Genomic DNA, 27,321 nt, shown 5'->3' with positions numbered 1-27,321 from the left:
GCTAATTTTTGTATTTTCAGTAGAGACGGGGTTTCACCATGTTGACCAAGAGGGTCTTGATCTCTTGACCTGGTGATCCACCCGCCTCGGCCTCCCAAAGTGCTGGGATTACAGGCATGAGCCACCACGCCCGGCCCAAAACGTTTCATTTTTTTAAGTTAACTGAGCATGGTGATCTGTACAGTGCCAGCTACTCAGGAGGCTGAGGCTAGAGGATTACTTGGCTAGAGGAATTGGAGGCTGCAGTGAGCTTTAATCGACACTACTCCAACCTGGGTAACAGAGCAAGACCCTATCTCTAAAAATTGGAAAAATAAAAAGTTTAATTTTTTAAAGTTAAAAAAATCCTTATTCTGAGTATAAACATTCCATCTATTTTATTCATTTTTTTCCTTTCCTTTTTTTTTTTTTTTTTTTTTTTTTTTTTTGGGCAGGATCTCACTTTGTCACCCAGGCAGGAGTGCAGTGGTACAAATACAGTTTACTGCAGCCCCAACCTCCCAGGCTCAAGTGATCCTCCCACTTCAGCCCCCTAGTAGCTGGAACTACAGGCATGCTGTACCACACCTGGCTAATTTTTGTATTTTTTTGTAGAGATGGGGTTTCACCATGTTGCCCAGACTGCATTTTAGAATTCTTTCAAATTTTTCTGTAATGTATAAGGAAGAAAATTAAAGTTAATCATAATTTCACCACCCAGAGATAATCAGTTAGCATTTTAATGTATTTTACAGACCCATAAATAATCTTAAAATTAATTGGCATTTAGATGTCATGGTTCACACCCATAGTTTCAGCTACTTGGGAGGCTGAGACAGGAGGATCACTTGAGTTTGGGAGGTCAAGGCTGCAGTGAGCCATCATTGTCCCACAGCGCTCCAGCCTGGGCGACAGAGCAAAACTGTGTCTAAAAAAAAAAAAAATTAATTTGCATTATAGTTTTCAACATCCTTAAAGAACAGAACTTTCAGCCCAGAATTTCATATCCTGCCAAACTAAGCTTCACAATTGAAGGAAAAATAAAATCTTTTATGCATTATAGTTTTCTATCCTGTTTTTTCATTTGATGCTATATTGTAAGCATGTTCTCATATAATCAGTTTTTTTCAAAAACATTGTGACTACATAATGTTCCTTTTCTTTGAGACAGGGTTTCACTCTGTCATCCAAGCTGGAGTGCAGTGGCATGATCTCAACTCACTGCAACCACCACCTCCCAGGTTCAGGTGATTCTCCCACCTCAGCCTCCCGAGTACCTGGATTACAGGCATCTGCCACCACATCTGGCTAATTTTTGTATTTTTAGTAGAGACGGCGTTTCTCTATGTTGGCTAGGCTGATCTTGAACTCCTGATCTCAGGTGATCTAGCCACTTCAGCCTCCCATAGTGCTGGGATTACAGGCGTGAGCCACCTTGCCCAGCCCATAACATTCCATCATATGCCAAATTTATTTAATCAACCTCCTATTTTTAGGCACTTAGGACATTTCCATGTTTTTTTCTTTTTCTTTTTTGACACAGGTTTTCACCCTGTCCCCTAGGGTGGAGTGCAGTGACACAGTCACAGCTCACTGCCGCCTCAGTATCCCAGGCTCACATAATCCTGCCACCTCAGCCTCCTGAGTAACTAGAACAACAGGCACACGCCACCATGCTTGGCTAATTTTTTTTATTTTTATTTTTTGTAGAGACAAGGGTCTTGCTATTTTGCCCAGGCTTGAACTTCCAGGCTCAAATGATTCTCCCGCCTCAGCCTGCCAAAGTGCTGGGATTACAGCTATTAGATACCATGCCCAGCCAGGATATAAATTTTTTTAACTCAGTCCCACAAGACAGGATATAAACTTTAAGTACAATTTATATACCATAAAACATGCAGGCTGGGTATGGTAGCTTATGCCTGTCATCCCAACAGTTTGGGAACCCAAGGTGGGAGGATCATTAGAGCCAAGAAGTTTAAGACCAGCCTGGACAACATGAGAAGACCCTGCCTCTATTTTCTGAAAAAAGCAGATCATAGGCCGGGTGCGGTGGCTCACGCCTGTAATCCCAACACTTTGGGAGGCCAAGGCGGGCAGATTACCTGAGGTCGGGAGTTCGAGACCAGCATGACCAACATGGAGAAACCCTGTCTCTACTAAAAATAGAAAATTAGCTGGGTGTTGTGGCGCATGCCTGTAATCCCAGCTACTTGGGAGGCTGAGGCAGAAGAATCGCTTGAACCCGGAAGGCGGAGGTTGCAGTGAGCCAAGACCACGCCATTGCACTCCAGCCTGGGCAACAGGAGCAAAACTCCATCTCAAAAACAAAAAAGCAGATCATAAACGTTCATTTTGATGAGTTTTATAGGGATATTTTTATCTGTGTTTGTTCGTTTTTGTTTTTTACTGTTGTTTTCCAGAGCCAGAGTCTCACTGTGTTGCCCAGGCTGGCTTTGAGTTCCTGGCTTTGAGCAATCCTCCTACTTCAGCCTCCCAAATAGCTGGAAATATAATTGTGTGCCACTGCACCTGACTTCAGTTTGATGAATTTTCACAATTGTAGACAGCCATGTAACCACTACCCAAAGCAAGATATAGAACATTTCCGCCAACAATACCCTGCTCCCACAGAGACAACTACTCTTTGAGCAGGATAAGAGTGTTTTTAAAGCTTTCCATATGCAGTTCAGTCCGAGTGTATCGGGGAATCTGCATCCTTTGAGGATGTGAGGAATGCTTTTAAAGAGATGAAGACTTCAGGCAACAGACAGAGGCTGCTCCTGCAGCCTTCTGGGCATTGGGAGCACCCTACTAAGTGACAGTACAATCATCAGTAACCCTGAGCCACCCATACCACATTCAGGGGCTCACATAACCGGGGTTCATCCACTTTTCCACTGGCTGCCTCTGGTTTGCCTGCACCTGCATTTGTCACACAGGTTCTGTGACTGGTGAGGTGGAAAGTATGCATGTGAAGGCAGGTACCTGGTTGGAGGGGGGATGCCCCTGTGTGGTCAGAAGATAGTGGATGAAGGAGCTCGGGCTTGGTGGTCCATGGGTTATCCCAGGCTGATCTGCTTTTCTACCTGCCAGGCTGTTCTTCGCTGGAGCCCGAGAGGGCCACCTTCCCAGTGTGTTGGCCATGATCCACGTGAAGCGCTGCACCCCAATCCCAGCCCTGCTTTTCACAGTAAGGGCCCTTCCTGCTGTAACTGTCCACACACCTCCCTCTCTTTGTGCCTAGTCTAAGCTGGGAGTTCAAGCTTTTCACACACACCCCTGTTACCCTTCCAGTCTGCTGCTAGGGCTAATTGGATCTAGATGATCTGGCAAATGATACTCATCAGCTTTGTTAATATCAAGAGATATAGCAAGGGAAGATCCTGAGTCCTGAAATACCAAAGGATCTCGGGCTGACTTATTTCCATTCGCCCATCCTTTTGGGTCAGCCTGAACTGACTACCTCAGGATTCAACAGCCTCAAAAAACTATGTCTCCCTTGACTCTCCTCACACCTATTACTGCAGGGTTGTAGCACTGGCCTCTGCTCCCGGCTGGTCCCTGCACGCACCCACTCTCCCCATCAAGCTTCAGGGCAGCCTGCCAGTCTCTTGGCAAGCATCACCGAAATGAACTTAAGTGTTAAGGGTACACCAAATAAGAAAAGTCATAGAGGAAGACTGATAAACTGAAAATTGTGAAAAGGACACTTGGGACAGGAAAGAGATGGGAGTAAAATGTCCCCAGAGTAGAATCGTTTAGACAGAGCTAAAGGAAGGAACAAAGACTTGTCCCCATAGTCTTTTAAGTTATTTTTATTTTCCTTCTGGATCCTGAATAAAACACTAAAAATGACTTTGGTCCACTGGCAAAGCAGTTAGAAATGTAAATAACAGAGCTCTTGGGAGTCAAGAGCATTGTGCAGCATTGGGGGAATTGCAGAATGCGCAGATGCAGGATGAAGGTCACCTTGCCTGGCTGCTTGTGGAAGGTGGCTGGAGAAGGCAGTACTCCCAGCAGGGGACACACTTTTTTTTTTTTCCCGGTTAGAGCTATTGGTGCAGTAGAAGGCAAAGGCCACAAGAACCATCTCTATTATTTTAACTCTCAGCTCTCACAGTTGTTGACCTTCACAAGTTATCAGAAGGGAGAAGCATGGTTCCAGGAGAGCCACAGGGATGATTTTGAAGTTGGAAAAGGAACCCTGTCAAGAAAACCTCATAGGGATGTTATAAGGGTTAAGTGAGTTAATCTTTGCAGAATGCTAAAAATAGGGACCTGGCACACAGTAAGTGCTATGTAACCAGTTTTGAAATTAATAAAGAAAAGGAAGAAAAATAGATGACTCAGCCAGGAGAAAAGGATGAGGGCAAGAATAAAGCCTTAATCTGCTGTTAACAATCTTCCCTAAGGGACTTTAAAAAATAAAGTTTGCTTGAGCTATAAAAATGAGACGGGGACTGACACCGAGCCAGCTAATACCAGTGTGGCCAGTCTGGCTGCTTATGGCCAGTATCCATTCTGATTGGTTAGTGCCTGTACCATACCAGTGGTTAAATATTTGGATTATCACCCCTGTAATAAGAACTTCCTAGCAATAAAGATGTTGTAACATCCTGAGTTACTAGGGGAGGTTGTAAAGTCTCCATTTCGAAACATCCATTATACAATGGCATCGTCTGCCTGGATGCTGGGGGACAGCCCCTAATCTATAATACCAGTCTCTGAATATCTTTCTGATGACTGATGAGCTCCTCCCACTTCCCTAGTGCATCTCCACCCTGCTGATGCTGGTCACCAGTGACATGTACACACTCATCAATTATGTTGGCTTCATCAACTACCTCTTCTATGGGGTCACGGTTGCTGGACAGATAGTCCTTCGCTGGAAGAAGCCTGATATCCCCCGTCCCATAAAGGTGAGAGAACCTCCCTTTGGGGTCCCCTCCCCTTTCTCTGTGGTTCTAGCTGCAGCTCAGATTTTTAAATCACCTCTGTTCTTAGCTGCTCAGATGGTAGCAGATCCTTTGGGAAGCAAGGGCCATGTGTGAATGGGACCACAATTTCCATTCTCCACTGGCGACAAGACCAGAGCAGACTGCAGCTGGGGAATAAGTCAGAACAGATGTTACTTTCATCATGTCATTCCTTTGTTTCCTACCAGTCTAAGCCTTAAACTCCAGCTGATTTTTCAAGGCTCTCTTATCTCCCCAGCACTTCCTCCCTGTCCCTCCAGAGAGCTGGGTTCGCTCTGTGCTGTGTCTCCATCCCAGAATGAGTTTCCTCTTCCCAACTGCCCATCTAAATTTTAACAGTTTTCCAAATGGGCCTCAAGTACTTCCTCTTTCTTGAAGTTTTCCAATCCACTGCAACCTTCCATGATCTTCTCTTTTTAAACTCCCACAGCCCTACACGTAGTAGGGTGCTCAGTGAACCTAATATTGCTACAAGATATAACTCTATGATAGGAATTAATGGGATTGCTTGAAACAAGACATGTTAAAGCATTGTGAGTTCTACAAATTAGAAGAATAGAGTGTACTCTGGAACTATTTGAACAATCCTATTGTAGAAACAGCGACTAGATGCTTCTAGATTCTTCCAGCTGAAAAATTAAAGGCTCTCTAAATCTGTCAGTTCCTTACTGGCATTTCCACCGCCATTTTCTACTCTCACTCTTAGAAAACCTGCTAGAGGGAAGAGGCGGTAGAATAACCCCATGTCCCCATCACGTACATCCCTTCTCAATGAGGAAGACAAGGAAGAGAAGGCAGCCAAATCAGGACTTCCCCTGGAGCCATGAAGAAGAGACTCTCAGGAACTCCCGACATGTGGCCCATAAGGGGCTGGCATTTGCCATGCTGTGCCCACATAAGGGCCCTGCATAGAAGTGGGCGAGGAGCAGGGAGCCTGAGTGACTTGGATCATCTCCTCTCTGCACCTTGTGCATTGCTACACCTCCCCTCCACCCTAGGACCTCAGCAGACACACACCCTGTACCAGCAAGCTTCTCTATCTCTATGGGCTTCTCTGGCTGCCCTGGGCACATGACATGCATGATGAGACCTTGTCTAATCACACTCAGGAGCAAGGACATGGGCAAGGAGGATCCTTTCCTCATTAGCCCCTCCCCATCCTCTTCCTGTCTGACTACCCATGTTCATCAACATTTGTTGATATAGACCCTGCCCTATAAGGGATGGGTATGGGAGCCACAGAGCTGAAGGAAGTCCAGCCTTTGCCCTTGAGGATGTGTCTCTGTGGGTGAAGAAGAGAGAGAATGCCCAGTCCCTAGTCCGGGGGGCCACGGGGCCTACACCATTCACATGCCTCCTGCCTCTGCTCCACAGATCAACCTGCTGTTCCCCATCATCTACTTGCTGTTCTGGGCCTTCCTGCTGGTCTTCAGCCTATGGTCGGAGCCTGTGGTGTGTGGCATTGGCCTGGCCATCATGCTGACAGGAGTGCCTGTCTATTTCCTCGGTGTTTACTGGCAACACAAGCCCAAGTGCTTCAGTGACTTCATTGGTGAGTTGTTGGAGGCCCTGGCTGGCTTGAGGGCCTCCTGGTCTGGAATACAGTGGTCAGTGATGGGGCAGGGGAGCCTCCAGGGTCAGGAGGCCTAGGCTTGCCTTCTCAGTCCACAGAGCTCTGGAGAAGTTCAGAGCAGGGGAAGCAGATGACTTTTCCCAGAGACCACTTAGGGAGAACAGCTGGCATTTCTACACAGACCTTAGACCTGCAAGAATTGGCAACCTGGGCTGGGCACAGTGGCTCACGCCTGTAATCCCAACACTCTGAGAGGCTGAGACAGAGGACTTGAGACCAGCCTGATCAACATCACAAGACCCCACCTCTATTAATACAAATATTTAAATAACATAGGCAACCTGTCAGCCATCCTGTGAGAGCTGCTCCAGGCTGGGTGGAGACCAGCGGAGACCCTGGACTTGGGGGTCAGTGGGCACAGGGAAGGTGGAAGACTGGGGCTTTCATGAGCAAAGAGCAGCTGATAGAAGATGCAAGAGGCAGACCAGGTGGCGAGGATTCCCCTCAAGGCACTGACTGCTCTGAGGAGGCAGAATCTGGGGCGGGAGAGCTGGGAAGGGCCAGGGCCGCTTGGCCGGGTTGGTGGGATGCTCAGCATTGGCCTGGTTTCTGTGTGATCTCCTCCCACAGAGCTGCTAACCCTGGTGAGCCAGAAGATGTGTGTGGTCGTGTACCCCGAGGTGGAGAGGGGCTCAGAGACAGAGGAGACTCATGAGGACATGGAGGAGCAGCAGCAGCCCATATACCAACCCACTCCCCACAAGGACAAGGACATGGCGGGGCAGCCCCAGCCCTGAGGACCACCATCCCTCAGCTGGCTACTCTCTCCTTTCTCCCGCTTCCATCCTACCTCCTTGCCTGGGTCCCCACAACACACACAAGTACACACACACCCCTTTCTCTACTTTCATCAGGCAGTGGTAGGACCTGGGTGTGAGTGGTGAGAAACTGTAAACAAAAACTGACATTCATACCCAAAGAACCAGCCTCTCGCCCCAGGGCCCATGTCCCAGGCCCCACCCAGTGCTGCCCATGATCCCACCTGCAGGAGGAGAGGGGAGATGCCAAGGATGGCCTGCAGGACCTCCCTCCGGGCTGCGCCCTCAGCTGCCTCTTCAGGAACCGGAGCTCATTACTGCCTGCCCTCCCAGGGAGGCCCCCTTCAGAAAGGAGAGGCGGCCACAGGGGCTGCTTTGGGGAGGGACAGGCTCAAGCAATTCTGTCCCCATCAAGGGGTCTGCTGGAGAGACCCAAGACCCTATCTGTTCACCAGGGACCCAAAATCCAAGGGGATGTTTCCCTCTGCCCTCTTTCCTGCCCCTCCCCATCATACCTGCACCCACCCCAGCCTGGGCTCCCTGTCCAGAGTTCGCTTCCCCTCAGGACGCCACCTCCCAGAGGTAAGGACCAAGGAGAAGAACGGCCCCACCAGACCCAAGCTAGGCTGGTTGAGGAACATATTGAGAAAGGCTCAGATTGCAGAAACCCAGTCCTGCCCCTGCCCCTGCCCCTGCCTCCTGCATACTGCCCCCAACATGATGCCAAAGCTTCTAGAGGCCAGAAAGGCTTCTGATTTTTAGTGTAATAGGCATCTCATGATGAAGCCGCTCAGCAACTCCAGCTCCCCGCCCACCCAGGGCAGGAGCAGTCCCCTGCTATCCCTATGGCTATGCCCCGAACACCCGCACAGCCAGCACTGCCGTCCCCACCATGCCCTTCTCCTCCCTGGGCCTTGGCTTGGGACCGGGTGTGAAGGATCCCCAAGCCCTTCAGGCCTGAGATTGGAGCCAAATCAGCCTTAAGTCACCTTCCATCCAAGAACTGGGCCTAAAAATACTCCCCTATTTCTAACCCTCAAGACAGATCTGATATGAAATGCCTTCCTTGGGAGGAAGGGCGCTTGCCCATCCCCAGAGGTACCCATTCCATATCCTGGGGAGAGCGTTGGCTAAAGGCCAGTTCCTCTCCCATCAGTCCCCAACTCCAATAGCTCCTCCCTCTTTGCAGGTCTCAGGGACAGGATGACAGGGCAGTGACAGCAGGAAGCCCACTCTGGAGGTCCTCAGAAAAGGCCCTCCTCTGTGACAGGTGGCTTCTGATCTTTCCCTGAGCTCCCAAGGAAGGCCATGGAGTTTGCTGTGGGCCCTGCAGCCTCCCCAGCCACTCCTGCTGCACTAAGGACTTAGGATCCTTTTATCACAAAATGCGATTCTCTCCCCAACCCCCAATGCTGTCTGCTTAAACTGGAATACACAGGTGCCCTTCCTGGCCTGGGTGGTGTCTCCCAGCTTCCCTGCCCAGCTTGCCCACCCCATAGTTGGTGAGATGCCGAGTTTGGTCTGAGTTGTGACCCCTTCAGAGTACGCGCCCAAGAGGCTGGGGCTGGCCCTGGAGGGTCAGGGACCATCTTGTTCCCTCTCTTCTCATTCCTCCAACTTCCTCCCCTCCTTCAATTATTATTTTTTTGTAAAGTTGATGCCTTTTTGGATAAATATTTTTGAAGCCGGTATTTCTATTTCTTTTGGATTTTTTAATGTAAGGTTGTTTTTGGGGGGTGGAGTTAGAACCTTAATGATAATTTCTTTTGCTTGGTGTAGGTTTTAGAGATTTGTTCTGTGGAGAGTTTTTTTTCTTTTGATGTAATAAAATTTAAAATGGAAACGAAGTTGGTGGTGGTGATGATTAAGTGGCCTTTTGAGACAGAGTCACCAGGCATTTCCTCTTAGGAGATCTTGCCAGATTCCTTCCAGAATGACAGTCCTAAAAGCTCTCCATAGCTTCTAGCTATCCTAGGGACTCACATTCCAAACCAAAAATAATGCCAAAAGACAACAGATTTACACATCTCAGTTGTTTGCTGTAATTCCGGGAATCAGGCAACACTTCCTTCCATGAAACAGAATCCATGTTCCAAAGAGCTGAGTAGAAGAGATTGGCTCTACAGACAGGGAAAAGCTGAAGGAAGCTGGATGTTCTCCCAGAGCCTGGTCAGCAAAGGCTTCTCACACCAGCACAGTCTGAGCCAAGTCTGTGGAGACAGTCAGGTCCGAGGAGCTTGATGGGAGGGCCTGGGAAGTAAGGCTGGGTTCAGTCAGCTGGGCAGAGCCATCTGAGAAGAAGAGTTAGCTCTAGGAGGAAGCCTAGGAGGGCTATTGGGCTAGGACAGGGAAAAAGGAGGAAGTCATTAAGGTAAGTACAAGTACTTACTGGCGTTTGGGGCTAACTGCTAGAGGAAGTTGATGGGATTAGCCCCAGTCTTTGCTTTGTGTCCCTGTCCTTATGGGCTGCCCTCCTGGCTGCGTGTCCTGGGACAGCATCGTTGCTGACAGATATAGGGCAGGGCAGGGGGAAGGGGGTGGTGGAGGGCAGCAGTGTTGAAACATCACCCTTCACCATCTGGAACACTGTGAGGACACAGGCAGGCAAGATGCCACCACTCCTGGTCCTGGCCTGGCGCCAACACTCCTGCTCCAGACAGGCTGGAAGCTCGACATTCAACAGGGACGCCCAGCTGGGAGGCCGCCCACTAAACTGCTGTGTGTCCTTGGGCAAGTCACCTCACTCACTTAGCATTTTGAGACAGATTGAGAGTTGGACCTAATCTCAAACAGTTCCTGACTCTTCCAACTTTAGGTTATCCCAAAAGGCAAAGGCCAGTCTTGTCCCATCCTCACATCTGCTCTTTGGGCCCCACTTCCCCAGCACACACACCTTTCCTCTCCCTGGACTGTCCCAGGCTCCTCCCTGTTGCTCCCTGTGAGCGAGTCCTGTCCACACCCCTTCTCGCTCCATAGAGGCACTTGTCGCTCAAGACCACCCTCTCTTTCTGTGACACCTGCTGATCTTTTCAACCTGATCAAATGGGCAAATGTGGGGCTCCTCCTCGGCAACAAGCATTTATGTTTAACCCGGGCATTTCCTGTCCTAACCCTGTCAGTTACTTTCATGCTAGGAATTTCACATGCTTTATCGAATTTGGGAACATTCTGGAAGTCACTGAAATTGTAGCTGCTTCTGCATTTATTTATTAATGTGGTCACACAACAAACCTTTTTGTGACCATTCTGTCAAAGACTTTGTTATATGCTGTGGAAATAGCAAAATTTTTTTCTAATTTTTCTAAGTCAGCACAGACTTCAAGTATTTTCTTCCATTGTCTCCATAAGGATATTCAGGTGTGTCAATCTGCCTGTCCTTCATTTTAATTCAGGAAATATGGTCACCATAGTTGAAGAGGTCCAAAAGATGTGACGCTACCCTCAAAGAGCAAATAGTTGCCAGGGGAACGAAGCCAAGAGTCTGCACGACACACAAATGTGTGCGCTTCCTGGCTCCACCGACCACCCATGCCACGTTGGGACCACTGCCTGTGGGCCTTCCTGCTGGGCTGTGAGCCCTACTGGGAAGGGCTAAACCAACACATCCCCAGATCCTGTGCAGTGCTTAGTACCCACGTGCTCAAAAATGCTCATCAAACTGACGCATCCCACCAGACACTAGGTAGCATCTGCTTAGCAGACACAGATAAAACCACAATGAGAGGCCAGAGGAAGAGAAGGAGAGTCCACACTTACTGAGCCCAGTTGCATGACATACATTATCTTATTCACAATTTAATTAAACTACCCTGTGAAGGAGGTATTACTGCTGCCACTTCGCAAGAAAGATCAAGTAACTTGCCCAGAGTCACGGAGCTGGCCAGTGACAGAAGCCACATTTGAGCCCAGTTCTCTCCAACCCTTCACAGCCATGCTCTGCTACCTTCCTACTGAGAAAGTCCTGCTTCACCAAGGGGGTGGCCCTGGAAGGAGGCCTGTTACAAAGTCACTGAGATAACAAACATGCATCATTTAGTTCATCCAAACAGGTAGTAACTGCAGTGGCAAAGGAAGAATGATCCTGCTGACATGGGAGGGCTTCTTTTCCTATCCTAAGCAAGAATCCCCCAGCTGCTGACTGGCACTGCCTTTCCACCACCTCCTCTTCCTGTCCAGAGCTCCCCTACCCTGCCCTGATATCCAAAGCCCTCCCTGCCCCAGCCAAACCCCTGTTACTGGGAAACACTGAGGTCAGTGTGCCAGCAACGTCAGCACTAGCCTGGAGGCCAGGGTGGAGATTTATCTCACCATGGCTGAAGCTGCTGACTTTCTCATTTCCTGCGGCTCTATTTGCATACCTCTCGTTTTCTCCTGTGCCCAGTTCACTAAGCTACTGATGCAGTCTCCCCTCTTCACCCCACTCCCGTCCCCATGGTGGCCAAATGAGGGACAGGGTAGTTCTCTGAGTCACATAGCAACCCCTTCCAATCCCTTCAGCCAGAGATGAACCAGGCATCCTCCTCGGATGACCTTGGGCAGCTCAGCCTCTCATGCTTGTTTTCCTTGTTTACAGAGTAGGAATAAAAATACTCTCTGCCTTGTCTACCTTCCTGCATAACTCACAGGGAAAGAGCATGAAAAACTGTATGTTCGAGGATTGAAATGGCATTAATTTGTCAGAAAGCAAAAGGCCTATTCATTATCATTATCTCAAAGTAGGGGAAGGGACAGAATTTCTCCTCATGGAGACAAGGCCTTGGACCCAGGCTGCCCATTCTCCTTGTAACTGCGCTGCAAGCCCCCATCCCAGCCATGTTTCCTCTTCTTCCTTCCAGCCTGGCAGCAGCTTGCAGAGGCTGCCCTCTGCTGTCCACCTGAGTCTGGACCTCAGCCGCACTCCAAGTCCAAAATTTTGGGGCCAATATTACCACCTGGTGGTCAACAGAAGCACTGCCACCAAACTGAGAGCTCAGCTCTGAAATGGAGAAATCCCCCTAATTCCTGAGATCTGTCTCTGGGATGCACGCAGGCCTCCCCACACCAGGTCCTTGTGCTTTCAGAGAAAGCATATCTGGCCACGTCTCAAGTCATGCAGAGAGCATCTGGGCTAGGTGTGGGGGTAGGAAGGATGGAAGGAATATGCTAACCAGAATACACATTTTTAATATTTTAATGTTCAATGCCACACACATCCTCTCTGCACTTGTCCCACTGTGCCCCACTCACAGTGACTCAGCCCTTGGTCCCAACTTACCAAAACTTCTGGCCCCGCCTGGGGCACCCACAGCACTTGCTGGTCATAAAACAGCCAGTAACTGCTGGGCATGGCGGCTCACGCCTGTGATCCCAGGACTTTGGGAGGCGGAGGTGAGCAGATCACAAGGTCAGGTGTTCAAGACCAGCCTGGCCAACATGGTGAAACCCCGTCTCTACTAAAAATACAAAAAGTAGCCAGGTGTGGTGGCACATGCCTCTAATCCCGGCTTCTCAGGAGGCTGAGGCAGGAGAATCATTTGAACCTGGGAGGCAGAGGTTGCAGTGAGCGGAAATCATGCCATCGCACTCCAGCCTATGTGACAGAGTTAGACTCCATCTCAAATAAAAATACTTTTTTAAAAAGCCAGTAACACATTTCTATGTGTCATTTTTGTTCCCCGCCCACCCCCCCCACCCCCGCCCCACTGGACCTACAATCCCTTTGGGAGATGAAATTCAACAGGTAAAAGCAGGGCCACAGCAGGTGTCTCTGAAAGGAGGTAGGGGGAGTTCCCACAGGAAAGAGAAAAGGGAAGAGGGGAGCCAGCACAAGAATTGCAGAGAGGGACCCATGGGCTTCTCCTGGAGACCCTAAAACAGAGCCCCAGGAAGAGGTGATGACATAAGAGGCTTCTCAAACCTCACAAGAGGAAGTAGACCCAAAAGACACGCGCTGGAGGTCAGAGAGTGGCCATGCAAAAGGAAAGACAGCAAACGAGCTGCAGCAAGCTCCTCAGCCCTGCAGCTCAGAGTACAGGAAACCAGAGGCAGAGCCTCAGGCCCAGGGTGAGGGCCAGCCTGAGCCTCTTGCGGCATAGAGCAGCTGGAAGAGAGAAATTAACTAGAGCTACCAGAGGATTACGGCTGTCTGTTCCGAGGGCAGCAGCCTGCCTGGGTCTGGGGTGCAAGGCCCAAGTCCTGACCAGGTGCTTCAGCCAAGCCCAGGGAGTTAGGGACTGTGTCAGGCAGCTAGAGGTAGCCAGAGCTGGAAACACAAATGTTTGGGCTACTGCACAGCCCCTGCAAAAACCCAGCAAATGAGCATATTCTGGAGCACCACACAGCCTCCCATGCATGGCTTGTTCCTAGGACCTGTCACTGCTCCCTAGACCCCTCAAAAAACAACCCCTGGCCTGCACCCAGAGAATGATCTGGAGGTGGGGCTACAAAAGAAACTGTCTCTTGTGGGTAGGTGGAGCCCAGCAGGAGGGGAGACCCAGAGGAAGGAGTGTTGAGGGAGGAGCTGAGACCCATGTGGGGGTCAGCACTGGAAGAGGGGTTTCTCTCTTCACTCTAATTTGGAACCTCCTCTGCACAGAACTTTATTGAAGTTGGAGGGAGGAGGACGCTCAGAGTAGGGTGTTGCCCTCAGCAAGGATTTGGAGTTCCCTGGGAAGCATCAGCTTCGGGCATCTCCAGAACCCTGGCTTGGACCCTGACCAAGGAGTGTTCCCAACTGTGGAATAGGCCAGGAGTCACCTTTCTCTAAGGCTGACATCTCTCCCTCTAGGGTGTGTCCTGCCCCTCCCTGAGTCACCCCAAGGAGAGAGAGGGGAAAAAAGGGAAGAGAAGATAGGCATTGACTACAGAGGAAGGAAAAGGAAGCAGAGCAGAGGGTGGAGAGAGGCCACACAGGAGTGGATGACAGGAGACTGCAGAGGGCAGGTCTAGGGCAGGAGGTAGAGAGAGGGCAGGCCCAGGGCAGGAGGACGTAGAGAGAGGACAGCCTGAGCACCCCAAGGGTTGCCTCGAGAGCAGGTGGGGGCGGGGAGCCAAGGGGGCGGGCCGGCCATGTCCCACGGGACCTACTACGAGTGTGAGCCCCGGGGTGGCCAGCAGCCACTTGAGTTCTCAGGGGGCCGAGCTGGGCCCGGGGAGCTGGGGGACATGTGTGAGCATGAGGCCTCCATTGACCTCTCTGCCTACATCGAGTCTGGGGAAGAGCAGCTTCTCTCCGATCTGTTTGCCGTGAAGCCAGCGCCTGAGACCAGAAGTCTCAAGGGCCCCGGAACCCCTGCCTTCTCCCACTACCTTCCACCTGACCCTCGGCCCTTTGCCTACCCCCCACATACCTTCGGCCCAGACAGGAAGGCACTGGGGCCTGGCATCTACAGCAGCCCAGGGAGCTATGACCCCAGGGCAGTGGCGGTAAAGGAGGAGCCCCGGGGGCCTGAGGGCAGCCGAGCCGCCAGCCGAGGCAGCTACAATCCCCTGCAGTACCAAGTGGCACACTGTGGGCAGACAGCCATGCACCTGCCCCCAACCCTGGCAGCACCTGGCCAGCCTCTGCGCATTCTCAAGGTAAGAGCCGACCAGCCCTCCTCCCTCCTGCCTGGGGCTGGAGAGGCTGCTATGGACGGACCCTGTGCCCCTGCTCACGCTGCTGAGTCTGGGCTTGGTGCCACCCTGAACCCCACTATGTCCCAAAGACCCTGTGGCAAGCTGACCTACCTTGATCTCAGGCCTCCCCGCCCCTTCGTCAGCCTCTCTGCTGCTCACCATGCCCCCTCCTCTTGCTTCTCTGCCGCCTGCTTCTGTAAGAAATGTCTGCTGGCCATAATACAGGAGATTCAAGACAAACTGAGAGAAAGTGTCCTCAGCAAGTGTGAGAACACTGGGTGCGGTGGCTCATGCCTGTAATCCCAGCACTTTGGGAGGCCAAAGCAGGAGGGCTGCTTAAAGCCAGGAGTTAGAGACCAGCCTGGGCAACATAGCGAGACTCTATGTTTACAAGAAAAGGAAGAAGGAAAGAAAGGGAGAGAGAGAGAAAGATAGAAAGAAAAAGAAAGAAAGAGAGAAAAGAGAACATGAAAGTGAGTTTTGGTCTCAAGCAGAGGACCCTGTGCATCTGGGTTACCACCTCCCATAAGCAGGGCGATGATGGTTTTGACCTGAGAGACAGGAGCCGGCTCTGAGTCCTGTTTTTCTCGGATGTAGCAAATGTGCCCTGGCTGCAGAGATTCCCACCCAACCTCCACTCTGCCTCCTGGCCAGCCCTCACCTCTCTGTCTCTCTGTGCCTTCCCCTCCAGGCCCCTTTGGCCACTGCCGCACCCCCCTGCAGCCCCATCCTGAAGGCGCCATCCCCGGCTGGTCCCTTACACAAGGGCAAGAAGGCGGTGAACAAAGACAGTCTGGAGTACCGGCTGAGGCGGGAGCGCAACAACATCGCCGTGCGCAAGAGCCGGGACAAGGCCAAGAGGCGCATCCTGGAGACACAGCAGAAGGTGCTGGAGTACATGGCAGAGAACGAGCGCCTCCGCAGCCGTGTGGAGCAGCTCACCCAGGAGCTAGACACCCTCCGCAACCTCTTCCGCCAGATCCCTGAGGCGGCCAACCTCATCAAGGGCGTGGGGGGCTGCAGCTGAGCCTGGCTGGTGGACTGTGGGCACCAGGCTCCCTTGCCCAGCCTGACTCTGGGGACTCCCATCCTGCTGGGGGCCTAGAACCCTGAGACATAGACCACAGACAAATGGCAACCAGGGTGACAAGGAAGGGCAGGACCCAGCATAATGATGATGTGACTGAATAAAGTTGCGCTGTGATTGGGTGTTGGGGCTGTTGGCTGTGTGTGGAGGGGTAAAGGACATGGAGTCTGTGGGGGGACATGGAGTGTGCGTGGGGGGACATGGAGCGTGCACGTGCGTGTGTGTGTGTGTGTGTTTGTGTGTGTGGCGTGGAGGACCCTGGGACCAGAATGCATGTGGCCAGGTCTGCACCTCTTGTTTCCAAGCCCAAACAGATATGTGGAAACACAGACATGCTGTCCGCATTCCGCCCCCAACACACCACACAGCCAGGCCATGTATCTGTCACTCTGCTCTTCTCTCCCTGACATCCCCATCGCCCCCTTCTGTGAGCTGAAAACACCCCCACTGGACCTGCAGTGACTTCTGTATGCTCTGCTGACAGGTCTGCAGCTTGTAGGGAGATCTGGGCACCACAGTCCCTCAGGCGCAGGTCTGGTGGTCCCAGGCTTACTCTCTCTTACCTTGAGAAATGGGTCTAGAAGCTCCTGCCCCAGGTGACCCTGGGAAAATTCCTGATGGCTCTGCCATATTTGTGGTCCCTTGACCCAGTACGCCATCTCTTCTCTCCACTTCCAAAGCCTCCGTCTACCAAATGGACACCCTCTCCACGCTGCTCCCACCTACACATTTCCACCTTTGTCCCTCATCCCCTGGGGCTCTGGTTCCCTAAAGCTCAAGAATTGAGTGCATGGGACAGGAGTCCGTTGAGAGAGAGGTGGAGACCAGATTTGCATATAAGAACACTGGTAATGAGAAGCAGATCTCATAGATCTCCTTCTAACCTCAGATACCTCATCTAAACTTCTCATGACAGCTGCCTGTTCCAGGGAAGCCCCTCATTCAAAGCACCATTTTCTTTTGCACCGGACTACAGCCTAAGAGACAGAGTGGAACAATACAATTAAGAGCCTCAGTTTGAATCTTCCTCTGCTACTTACTAGCAGTGAGCCTTGGGCCATTACTTCTCTTTGCGCCTCAGTTTTCTCATCTGCAAAATGGTAGCAATATTCATACCCACCCTGTAGTGTTACATTCATACAAAAAGAAAACTTTCATGTAATAAGCATGAATATTTATGACTCCTCCATTTTGCCAGAACTGAAAGAACCTCCGAGATCTCATCTAAACTTCTCATGTGGCAGGTAAGGAAACAGGCCACGAAGAGGGGAAGGGACCTGGAGTCACATAATTGTTTAGAGGCAGAACCAAAATTAGCTCCATAAAATCACAGATCTCAAGATGTGCTGGAAGAGATCTCAAGAGATCATCTGGTGGGCTCTGTCGTCAGACCAGCAAGATAGGGTGAGCCACATCTTACAGATAAAGCAGTTGAGGGCCAGAGGGGATGAGAGGCTTCTCCTGATGCTCACTGAGATCCTTCGCTGCCTCAGCATGTGGTGCCTATGTCTCTACTCTACGCTCTGCTCTCCTCATGGATACTCAGTACAAGTGTCACATGAATTACTTTTTTTTTGAGGTGAAGTCTCACTCTGTCACCCAGGCTGGAGTGCAACGCCCAAGTTCAAGCGATTCTCCTGCCTTAGCCTCCCAAGTAGCTGGTATTACAGGCGCCCACCACCATGCCCAGCTAATCTTTTTTTTTTTTTGTATTTTTAGTTGAGAGAGGGTTTTACCATGTTGGTCAGGCTGGTCTCGAACTCCTGACCTCATGATCCACCTGCCTCAGCCTCCCAAAGTGCTGGGATTACAGACGTGAGCCACAGCGCCCACCCATGAATCACATTTAATTAAGAACAGTGCCCAACAGGGTCAGGGACCTGGGTACCGATTAAGGGCTTGTTAAAGTCTCTCCTAGGCCAGTGTTGGGAAAGTGTGAGTCAGACATCAAGGAATAACTTTCTGAGAGGGCGAGAGACTGGCATCTGGATCATCCCAGATCTACCTCCCTTCTCCAAATCTCCAGCAGTAGAGCCTTCTCACACCTCGGGCATCTGTGTGCAGCATGTCTACCTTGCCCAGGACTCAGTCCTTTTCCTGCCTTTGCCGCTGCGTCTCTCAGGCACAGTCTATCCTACCTCTGTGTCCCTGGTGTCCGGGCCCCAGGTCTGGTTTGGCTAGACAGATCTGAACCTTCAGTGGAAGAACTGATGGGAGCTTCCTGAGTCCGGAAGCGGGGAGGTGCCAGTTTCTGTGGGTGCCTAGGAGAATCCTCACACCTTCCTTTCAGCCCAGGGGGATAGGTTGCATAAGGGGGGTTTGTACAGAACATGGTAAATGACTCAACCTCCGGATTTCCTCCTCTCAGCTCAAGACCACTGCCCCTTGACTTACTTTCAAGGTTCTGAGTGATGGGACCCGGGTTGCTTCAGCATCAAGCCCAGGCTTTGTTCCCATAGCTCTGAACTGTATCCCCTCTCAAGCCCCCGGCCCGCCCCATCAGGTCCTCAGGGCCTGTGCCTAGCGGAGGCTTCCTGACTGGCACCCAGTCTGCGGGAGTCACATCCCCATCTTACCGCTGTGATCCCAGCATGACGTGCAGCAGCGGAGCACATCCCAGTCCTTTGCATTAGATCATATTCCAGGGGGGATGAGTCAGAGTCAGAGGGTAAGCTTCCTGAAGGAGGCTTTCAACTAACCTCAACTTGTTTTGGCCAACATAACTTATTCAACAAGTATTTGTTGAGTATCTTCTCTGGGAATGAGACAAGTTCTCAGCAGAAGGAGTAGGAAGAAAAAGTCAATAAACAAATGTGCTGAATGTCTTCCTTTGCCCCTCCAGAATCCTCTCCACCCTTCATCACCCTTTGCAGTCCCCAGGGAGATGTCTCCCTCCATCAAACAGCTTCCCAAGGGGTGAGGGTGAGACTGTCAGGGGAGTGACTGCTGAGCAGCCCTCTCCACAGTGTCTTCCCAAAGGATTCCTGGCCCCCCTGCTGGGCTAGCCCAGGAGACTTCACCACTCCAGGAACTTTCCCTGAATACTGCTGGTTCACATCTTCATATAGCACCTTCATTAGCTTCTCCTGCTAAGTCCATTCCCCACTGGGGAATATACCACTGGACTGGGAAAACCAAAGAAACCAACAGGTAGGGAGGCTACTTTAGCTTGGGTGACCAAGGAAGGTCTCCATGAGGAAGTGACATTTCAGTTGAAACTTGAAAATTTTTGAGAAGGAGGTAGGTGTGTCTTCTAGTGTAAGGGTGAACAGAGTGAAAAGTAAAGGCAAAAGCCCTAAGGTGACCAAGAAAAAGTGGTATCTGTGTCTCTACTCTATGCTATGCTCTCCTCATGGATACTCAGTACTCAGCCAGGAATGGCTGCTGAATGAAAGGAGGAAGGAGAGGATAAGCAAGAAAAAGATGCACCACCTTCCCTCCAGAATGAGGCTGCAGGGGTTGCACATGACTCTTTTCATTCCCTCTGACAAGGAGGACGGTGCCTAAGAAGCTGGGGGAGGTGGAGAGCAGGGTTCTCATTGCCCCTGGATTCACCTTCCCTGCCCCTTAGTCCTCCTGTCACCTTCACCACAGCAAGGTTGTCACCACTGGGGAAGGAGATGGCAGAAAGGAGCCCGGGGAAGAGCAGCTAGCCAAACCCTGCCTGGGGAAAGGTGCCAGGACCAGGGACTCAATATCGTTTGAAAAGCAGCACATCAAGGTCCAAACAACGCACACATTCAGTCCTATTGCTTTAGCACCCACAGACAGCTCATGCCCACTTTTCTTTGCAGAGCAGAACTAGGGAGCAGAATGAGAATTTGGAGCTGAGAGACAGGATCTTAGGCCACAGGGAAGCTGCAGAGGGGAAGGCAGACTGTGGGGAGACACTGCAGAGGGAGGAAGCTGCCCAAGGTGAGTCTGCCAAGGTCAGCCGGCGGCAGTGGCTTGTGAAAGCTGCCCCCACTGCTCGGTGCACACCTCCCCACCCCTCTACACAGATTGCCACACGCCTGGGTCCCCAGGGCCCCCATCCCAGTGTTGCAAGATCCCGGTTGGGGTTGTGGGTGGAAAAGGGCCTCTTCACCTCCACCCGCTACCCTGCTCCAAGCCAGTGAAGGGACTATGGGATGAAGGGGGCAATTCAGGAGAGGCTGAGGCGACAATAGGCAGGGCTGGCTGAGGACCTGTACATCTCCTCTTGGACAGGCCAGTCACTTCCCATCAGCACCACCAGCCCCCGCAGGCAGACTCCTCTGCCCAAGACTCAGTATAGGCTGCTCCAAAGTGGGAGTGGCCCAAGCTGGACAGAACCCCCAGCTGGCCTCGGTCAGCTGCTTCCATAAGCAGGCCTGGCCTGGACTAAAAACCTCAGTGGCACGTGAGAAATTCTCCCCACAGGGAGAGGGTGGGGGGTTTTCAGAGGAAAATGGCTGCAATTTAACTTCATCAAAATGGCCGTCAATTCTGACTTCAGAGAGCAGCGGAAAGGTCCCAGGGCCCAGGAAGGGGCAGGGAGAGACCCATGGCAGAGCTGTAGCCTCATGCTTCCCTTTTACTATTTATTTATTTATTTATTTTACATCCAGGGACAGACTAGATTTTTTTTCCCTTAGGTTCTCTTCCCTTTTAGAAGAAACAGGGCTCTGGGGGTAGGTAGAGGCAAGCCACACATAGAATGGATCTATCCCCACGATCTAAGCTTCATCCTGGGGTCTTAAACTGTCCAAACCCCTATTGCCCCCCACAGCTAGTGCTGTCACCCCTGGCCGGGCTATCCAACCCTGCTGCAATCGGGACGGTTTGCAAAATGCCTTCTAGCTCCCGCTTTGTCACCATCTGAGGTTAGGACTGCACTCGGGAGATAAGCTCAGGCCCCACCCACTCGTCCCCAGTGAGACTGCTGGACTGCTGCAATCGGGACGGTTTGCAAAACCCCTGCTGACTCCAGCTCTGTCACCATCTGAGGTTAGGGCTGCACCCTAAGATAAAGCTTAGCTCCGCCCTCCAGCCCTGCCTTCAAACCTCACAGGCAGCATGGCCCCAAGAGACAGAGCTCCTGGAAGCCCACTCGGGGTCTGGAAGCCTTACTGAGGTCCAGTGCAAAGATCCCCTTCTCTTTGGTCCTCCCCTTACCCCTTCTCCCTTCCATCCCCAACCTCACCTACGCACACTGTCCTCATTACCATCCTCTCCTCACTCTCCATCTACTCACCTTCTATCTTCTATCCTCACCCTTCCAATCTCTCACCTCCCTCCTACCTTCTCACCACATTCATTCACTCATTCATTTGCTCAAAAAATACATACTAAACACCTACTTGAGGCCAAGTAGTTTGTTATAGAAGCTATAGGATGCATAAGGAGAATAGTCCCTGCCCTTTGGGGGTTTATAGATGAGTGAGGGTGACAAACATAAGACCACAAACAAGTTGTGGGCATCATCATCTAGCAAAAGGAAAGGGGTGACTGATGGCAGATATTAACACGGGTACCTGATTTAAATGTGAGGGTGGCAAAGGCTTCTTTGAAGGAGTAACATATTAGCAGATATCTAAATGGTAAGTAGGAATTCATCTGGCAAAATGTGGGAGTTCCCAGCAGAGAGAAAAGTAAATGAAAAGATTCCCAAGGAGATCCTTCCCATTCACTGACTGAAGGCTGGGGGTGCAGGGCAAGATGCTGGGAAGAGGCAGAAAAGCTTGAAGAAGCTGAGACCAGAGCTCCCTCAGATTGGATTCAGAGAATCAGAGGGAGAACTGACCTTCCAAGGGAAGAAGACATCTCCTCTCTTTTAGCAAGAAACAGAGGAGATGTCAACGAATCAAATACAAATGGGTTTGTCGCGGGCTGGGGCTGTTCCTACCTTATGGTTTTTATTTTCACCATGAAGGAAAAGATAACCAAAAGTCACTGAGCAGGAAGGGAGGCTGGAGGTTTGAAGATATAAAATCCTAGTTGGTGAGGGTAGAAGAGAGAGCTCATTGCTGAGATTTCTGACTTGAGAGCGCCCAACTGAAGTTGATGATGACCACTTTAGAGTAACGTGTCCTCTGGGATGATTTAGTCCTGTGGTCCTTAGATGCTTGAGAGCAAGTGCGGAGAAGACAAATATTAGGTCCATCTACGGTTTGGACTTAACCAGGGAGGTGAGATGGAAAGGACAGACAGGGAAGAGGAGTTGAAGGCATTAACAAAAGGGGGTTGCAGTGGTAAGCCTGAAACCTAGGGCAAAGAAGGCAAGATGTGAAGATGGGAAGGGCTGTGGTTCCTCAATGAGCTTAATAGAACAGCTGCTGGGAGCCAGCTTGAGCAAACCAACCATAAGGAAAGGAGATTCTATCAGAGTGGGATGTTGGATTTCGTTATTTCATAGGTGCTGCAGTTTCTGGTGGTGATAAGACTCCGGGTATGACCCTCGGAGAGGCTCACTAGGGGGAATGGAGGAGACTGTTAGAGACAGAGGGCGAGGGAGCTGAGAGGCCAGCCTGCTGGGAGAGCATCCATGTGAATGATGACCCCGCTAAGACCTCCTCCCAACCTCTCTCCACAGCCAACATTTCTCTCACCTCCACCCAGACCTTCATCAATATCCTCTTTCCTTATCCCTAATTTCCTACCACCACACCTCCTTTTTCCCCTTCATCCCATCCTAACTTCTGTTCTTTTGTCTAACCCCATCCTCTCTTATCCTTCCATCCTCTCTTCTTATCCCTATCCTCTCCTCATCACCTTCTTTTCTCCTCATCCTCTTCCTCATCACTACACACTGGAGAAGGTTTACACAATGGGTGGAAGCCTGTGCTCAGGTGCCTAACTATGTTGGCTCAACTCCTACACTGCCACTTATACATTGCCTAATTTTGCTGTCCCTTGATTGTAAAATTGGGATAATAATAATGCCTACCTTATGAGGTGGCTGAAAGAATTACATGAGTATAAAGTGCTTGGGCTGGGCACGGTGGCTCACGCCTGTAATCCCAACAGTTTGGGAGGCTGAGGCTGGTGGATCGCTTTGAGCTCAGGAGTTCAAGACCAGCCTGAGCAACACGGCAAAACCCCATCTCTACTAAAAATACAAAAATTAGCAAAGTGTGGTGGTGTCTGCCTGTAATCCCAGCTACTTGGAAGGCTGAAGCAGTAGAATCACTTGAACCCAGGAGGCAGAGGTTGCAGTGAGAAGAGATCAAGCCATTGCACTCCAGCCTGGGTGACAGAGCAAGACTCCGTCTCAAAAAATAAATAAATAGGCTGGATGCGGTGACTCAAATAAATAAATGGTGGCTCATGCCTGTAATCCCAGCACTTTGAGAGGCCGAGGTAGGCAGATCATGAAGTCAGGAGTTTGAGACCAGCCTGGCCAATATGGTGAAACTCCATCTCTATTAAAAATAAAAAAATTAGCTGGGCATGGTGGCATGTGCCTGTAATCCAAGCTACTCGGGAGGCTGAGGCAGAAGAATTGCTTGAACCCAGGAGGTGGAGGTTGTAGTGACCTGAGATCACACCACCACATGCCAGCCTGGGCAACAGAGTGAGACTCTGTCTCAAATAAATATTAATTAATTAACTAATTAAAGTGCTTGGAACAATGTGTAGGCACAAAGGTGTGCCCCATAAAATGAGTATTATTCTCACTCTTCCTTTACTTCCTTACTCCTTCCTCATTTTCATCTTACCTCCACTATTGCCCTGCACCTACTTCATACCTTTTAAAGAGGCAGAGACAAATAAGACTCAGCCCCTGCCCACTATGTAGCAGGGGAAAAAAATACAAAAACTAAATGTCAGGATAACATAAGAGCTACTTCAAAGATGTGAAAGAAATCCTGTTGGAGAACAGAAGATTTAAGAACTCTCTCTACTAGCGAGAGCAAAGAAAATTCTCAACCAGCAGATAACCTCTGGGTTGGATCTTGAAAGATGAAGAAGAATTTGCAGTATAAAGAGAGGAAAGATTAAAAATTAGCTGGGCATGATGGCATGTACCTGCGGTCCCAGTTACTTGGGAGACTGAGGCAGGAAGATCGCTTGAGCCCAGGTTGAGGCTGCAGTGAACCATAATCGCACCACTGCACAGCAGCACGGGTAACAAAGGGAAATCCTGTCTCAAAAATTTAAAAATTTAATTTTTAAAAAAAAAAGACAGGAAGGATGTATTAAAATTCATGAAGTTCTTTCACCTGCATGTATGAAGTTAAGATCCCCGCCCATATTGTGGCCAGAGCACACCCTGTCTCAGTATGGCCACAGGGGAGCAGCAGAGCATTAGGAGCTGCAGACAGATGGGAAAAACCTACGAAATCTGGGGGAAGCCCTGGCACAGTGGCTCACACCTGTAATCCCAGCACTTTGGGAGGCCAAGGTGGGTGGATCACCTGAGGTCAGGAGTTCAAGACCAACCTGATCAACATGGAGAAACCCCATTTCTACTATTAAAACAATAAAATAAATCTGGGGGAAAGGCTGGGCGCAGTGGCTCATGCCTGTAATCCCAGCACTTTGGGAAGCCCAGGCGGGTGGATCACCTGAGGTCAGGAGTTTGAAACTAGCCTGGCCAGCATGATAAAACCCTGTCTCTACTAAAAATACAAAAGTAGCCAGGCATCGTAGTGCACGCCTGTAATCCCAGCTACTCAGGAGGCTGAGGCAGGAGAATCACTTGAACCCTGGAGGTGGAGGTTGTAGTGAGCTGAGATCATGCCACTACACTCCATCCTGGGTGACAGAGCAAGACTCCATTTCCCCCCCACCCCAAAAAAAAGAAGACACTTGGAGAAAAAGACTAGGTTTGCCTTAGGGAAAAATCAAGAGTCCCCTAAAGATTTGTACACTTGCTGATAATCAAAGAACAGGCCAGCTGTGGTGGCTCAAACCTGTAATCCCAGTGCTTTGGGGGATCACTTCAGGCCAGGAGTTCAAGACCAGCTTGGAAAACACAGCAAGACCCTGTCTCTACAAAAATTTAAAAATTAACCAGGCATGGCAGCACACACCTGCAGGAGGCTGAGGTGGGATGAGGGCTTGAGCCTAGGAGTTTGAGACTGCAGCGAGCTATGATCATGCCACTGAACTCCAGCCAGGCAAGACCCTATATCAAAAATAAATAAATTTTTAAAATATGCCAGGCATGGTGGCTCACGCCTGTGATCTCAGCACTCTGGGAGGCTAAGCTGGGCAGATCACTTGAGCCTAGGAGTTCAAGACCAGCCTGGGCAACATGGCGAAACCCCATCTCTACAAAAAATACAAAAATTAGCTGGTCATGGTGGTGTATACCTGGAGTCCCAGCTACTTGGGAGATTCGGGCGGGAGGACTGCCTGAGTCCAAGAGGTTGTAGCTACAGTGAGCTGTGACTGCGCCACTGCACTCCCACTTGAGAACAGAGTGAGAGCATGTCTCAAAAAAACAAAATAGTATAATATAACATAATAAATTTAAGTAAATAAATAATAAAATAACAGTTCTTCTCTGAATTTACAATATATATAATATGTATTCTTCTTTTTTTTTTTTAAAGACCGGCTTTCACCATGTTGGTCAGGCTGGTCTTGAACTCCCGACCTCAGATGATCCGCCCGCCTTGGCCTCCAAAGTGCTTGGATTACAGCAGGCATGAGCCACCACGCCTGGCCGGTTGTAATATGTATTCTTTTTTTTTTTTTTGAGATGGAGTCTCTCTCACTCTGTTGCCTGGGCTGGAGTGCAACAGTGTGATCTTGGCTCACTGAAACATCTGCCTCCCAGGTTCAAGCAATTCTCCTGCCTCAGACTCCCAAGTAGCTGGGATTACAGGCACCCGTCACCACGCCCAGCTAAGTTTTATATTTTTTTAGTAGAGACAGGGTTTCACCATTTTAGTCAGGTTGGTCTTGAACTCCTGACCTCAGCTGATCCACCCACCTCGGCCTCCCAAAATGCTGGGATTACAGGCATGAACCACCACAACTGGCTTCTTTTTTTTTTTTTTTTTTAAGAGATGGGGGTCTCCCTATATTGGCCAGACTGGCCTCAAACTCCTGGACTAAAGCAATCATCCCACCTAAGCCTCCCAAAGTTCTGGGATTCCAGACATGAGCCACTGTGTATAATATGTATTTTTTTTACTTGGTTTAGCGTTATACCATAAACCACACACTGTTCTCAGTGCTTTGCAAATATTCACTTACTTCTCATTAACAACCCCAAAAGTACAGTCATCCTCATTTTACAGACGGGAAACCTGAGGCACTTGGTCAAAGTACACACACATTTCTATAGATAAAAAGTGGCAGATGTGCTGAGCACAGTGGCGCATGCCTATAATCCCAGCACTTTGGGAGGCCGAGGTGGGTGGATTATGAGGTCAGGAGTTCGAGACCAGCCTGACCAACATGGTGAAACCTCATCTCTACTAAAAACAAAAATTATCCAGGTGTGGTGGCACACACCTGCAGTCCCAGCTACTCAGGAGTCTGAGGCAGGAGAATTGCTTGAACCTGGGAGGCGGAGGTTGCAGTGAGCGGAGTTTGTGCCACGGTACTCCAGCTTGGGCAACAGAGTGAGACTCTGTCTCAAAAAAAAAAAAAAAGAAAGAAAAAAGTAGCAGAGTGGGTTTGCCTCCAGAGCTTGGGTGTGTGAAAGCCAAGGCCCTGGGCCCCTGGAGGGTCACTGAAAAATCATACATGAGACAGATTGAGTAATATGAGAAAAAGCATACACTTTTACTTAGCATGTATATATGAGAATCTTCAGAATGAAGACACAACTGCCCACCCCCAAATAAAGTACAGAAGCTGTTATATCATCTTGAGGTTACAGAAAAGCATGCTGCCTTGGGTCCTAGCAAAACAGGTTATGATGTAGGGTGAAAAAGAGGAATTCTGTTGAGGAACAATAAATGATTACTCAGGAGAATGAATTGATCTGGGAACAGAGATTAACTTGTAAACAGTTCTAACAGTGAAAAGGCTTGTTCAGGTGTGGTTACATTCTTGGTCTTAGGGTAAGAAAAAAGAACTTTCCTTTTTGGGTCTGGATCTTAGGCAGATAGGGCCTGTGCTTTGGGAGAGATGAGGGGTGTGGGTGTGTGTGTATGGGGGCAATAGGGATGGTCAGAGAGACCTTGAGGCTTTTTCTTCAGTTCAGCATGTCAATGCCATATTTTGGGTTATGGTTTCTGAGCACCAATAGGTGTCTCCCTTGTAATCAGTAGTTTCAACCACAGTTCTGGCATGTGAAAGTATAAAATCCAGTCTCCTTAGGAAGTCAGTAGCCCTACTCTAAACTCTAGTCCATGTCTGTCACCA

The 27,321-nt window shown here is 50.0% G+C and overlaps 2 protein-coding genes and 1 long non-coding RNA gene across 5 annotated transcripts in view; 2 read left to right on the top strand and 1 right to left on the bottom strand.

Annotated features, from left to right (window-relative positions):
- Positions 1-9,196, top strand: part of SLC7A8 (solute carrier family 7 member 8) — a 58,398-nt gene extending 49,202 nt beyond the window's left edge. For both annotated transcript variants that reach the window (XM_078334544.1, XM_009005767.5), the window contains 4 exons: positions 3,076-3,172; positions 4,752-4,901; positions 6,333-6,510; positions 7,162-9,196. In XM_078334544.1, coding sequence (XP_078190670.1) covers positions 3,076-3,172; positions 4,752-4,901; positions 6,333-6,510; positions 7,162-7,328 — 592 coding nt within the window. In that variant the 3' untranslated portion in view covers positions 7,329-9,196. The remainder of the gene's footprint in view (positions 1-3,075; positions 3,173-4,751; positions 4,902-6,332; positions 6,511-7,161) is intronic.
- The window catches only part of LOC128928791 (uncharacterized), a 38,542-nt gene continuing 12,012 nt past the window's right edge, over positions 792-27,321 (bottom strand). Inside the window, exon 3 of one of the 2 annotated variants that reach the window (XR_013521111.1) lies at positions 792-907. This is a non-coding gene — a long non-coding RNA (uncharacterized LOC128928791). Of the gene's footprint in view, positions 908-9,429; positions 9,560-27,321 lie in introns of those variants that run through there. The other variant, XR_013521110.1, reaches the window with a different exon arrangement.
- Positions 14,252-15,972, top strand: CEBPE (CCAAT enhancer binding protein epsilon). The gene is made up of 2 exons (XM_002753631.5): positions 14,252-14,906; positions 15,637-15,972. The coding sequence occupies exons 1-2, from the start codon at positions 14,397-14,399 to the stop codon at positions 15,970-15,972; spliced, it is 846 nt and encodes a 281-aa protein (XP_002753677.1). The 5' UTR covers positions 14,252-14,396.

The sequence above is a fragment of the Callithrix jacchus genome, chromosome 8, assembly GCF_049354715.1.
Source record: "Callithrix jacchus isolate 240 chromosome 8, calJac240_pri, whole genome shotgun sequence".
Lineage (NCBI taxonomy): Eukaryota > Metazoa > Chordata > Mammalia > Primates > Cebidae > Callithrix > Callithrix jacchus.
This window is presented reverse-complemented; position numbering and strand designations above follow the sequence as displayed.

Bases quoted from the DNA above. Each gene is read 5' to 3' on its own strand.
- CEBPE (XM_002753631.5), top strand. From the start codon at position 14,397: ATGTCCCACGGGACCTACTACGAGTGTGAGCCCCGGGGTGGCCAGCAG. The intron at 14,907-15,636 runs GTAAGAGCCGAC...CTTCCCCTCCAG, and splicing joins AGCCTCTGCGCATTCTCAAG to GCCCCTTTGGCCACTGCCGC.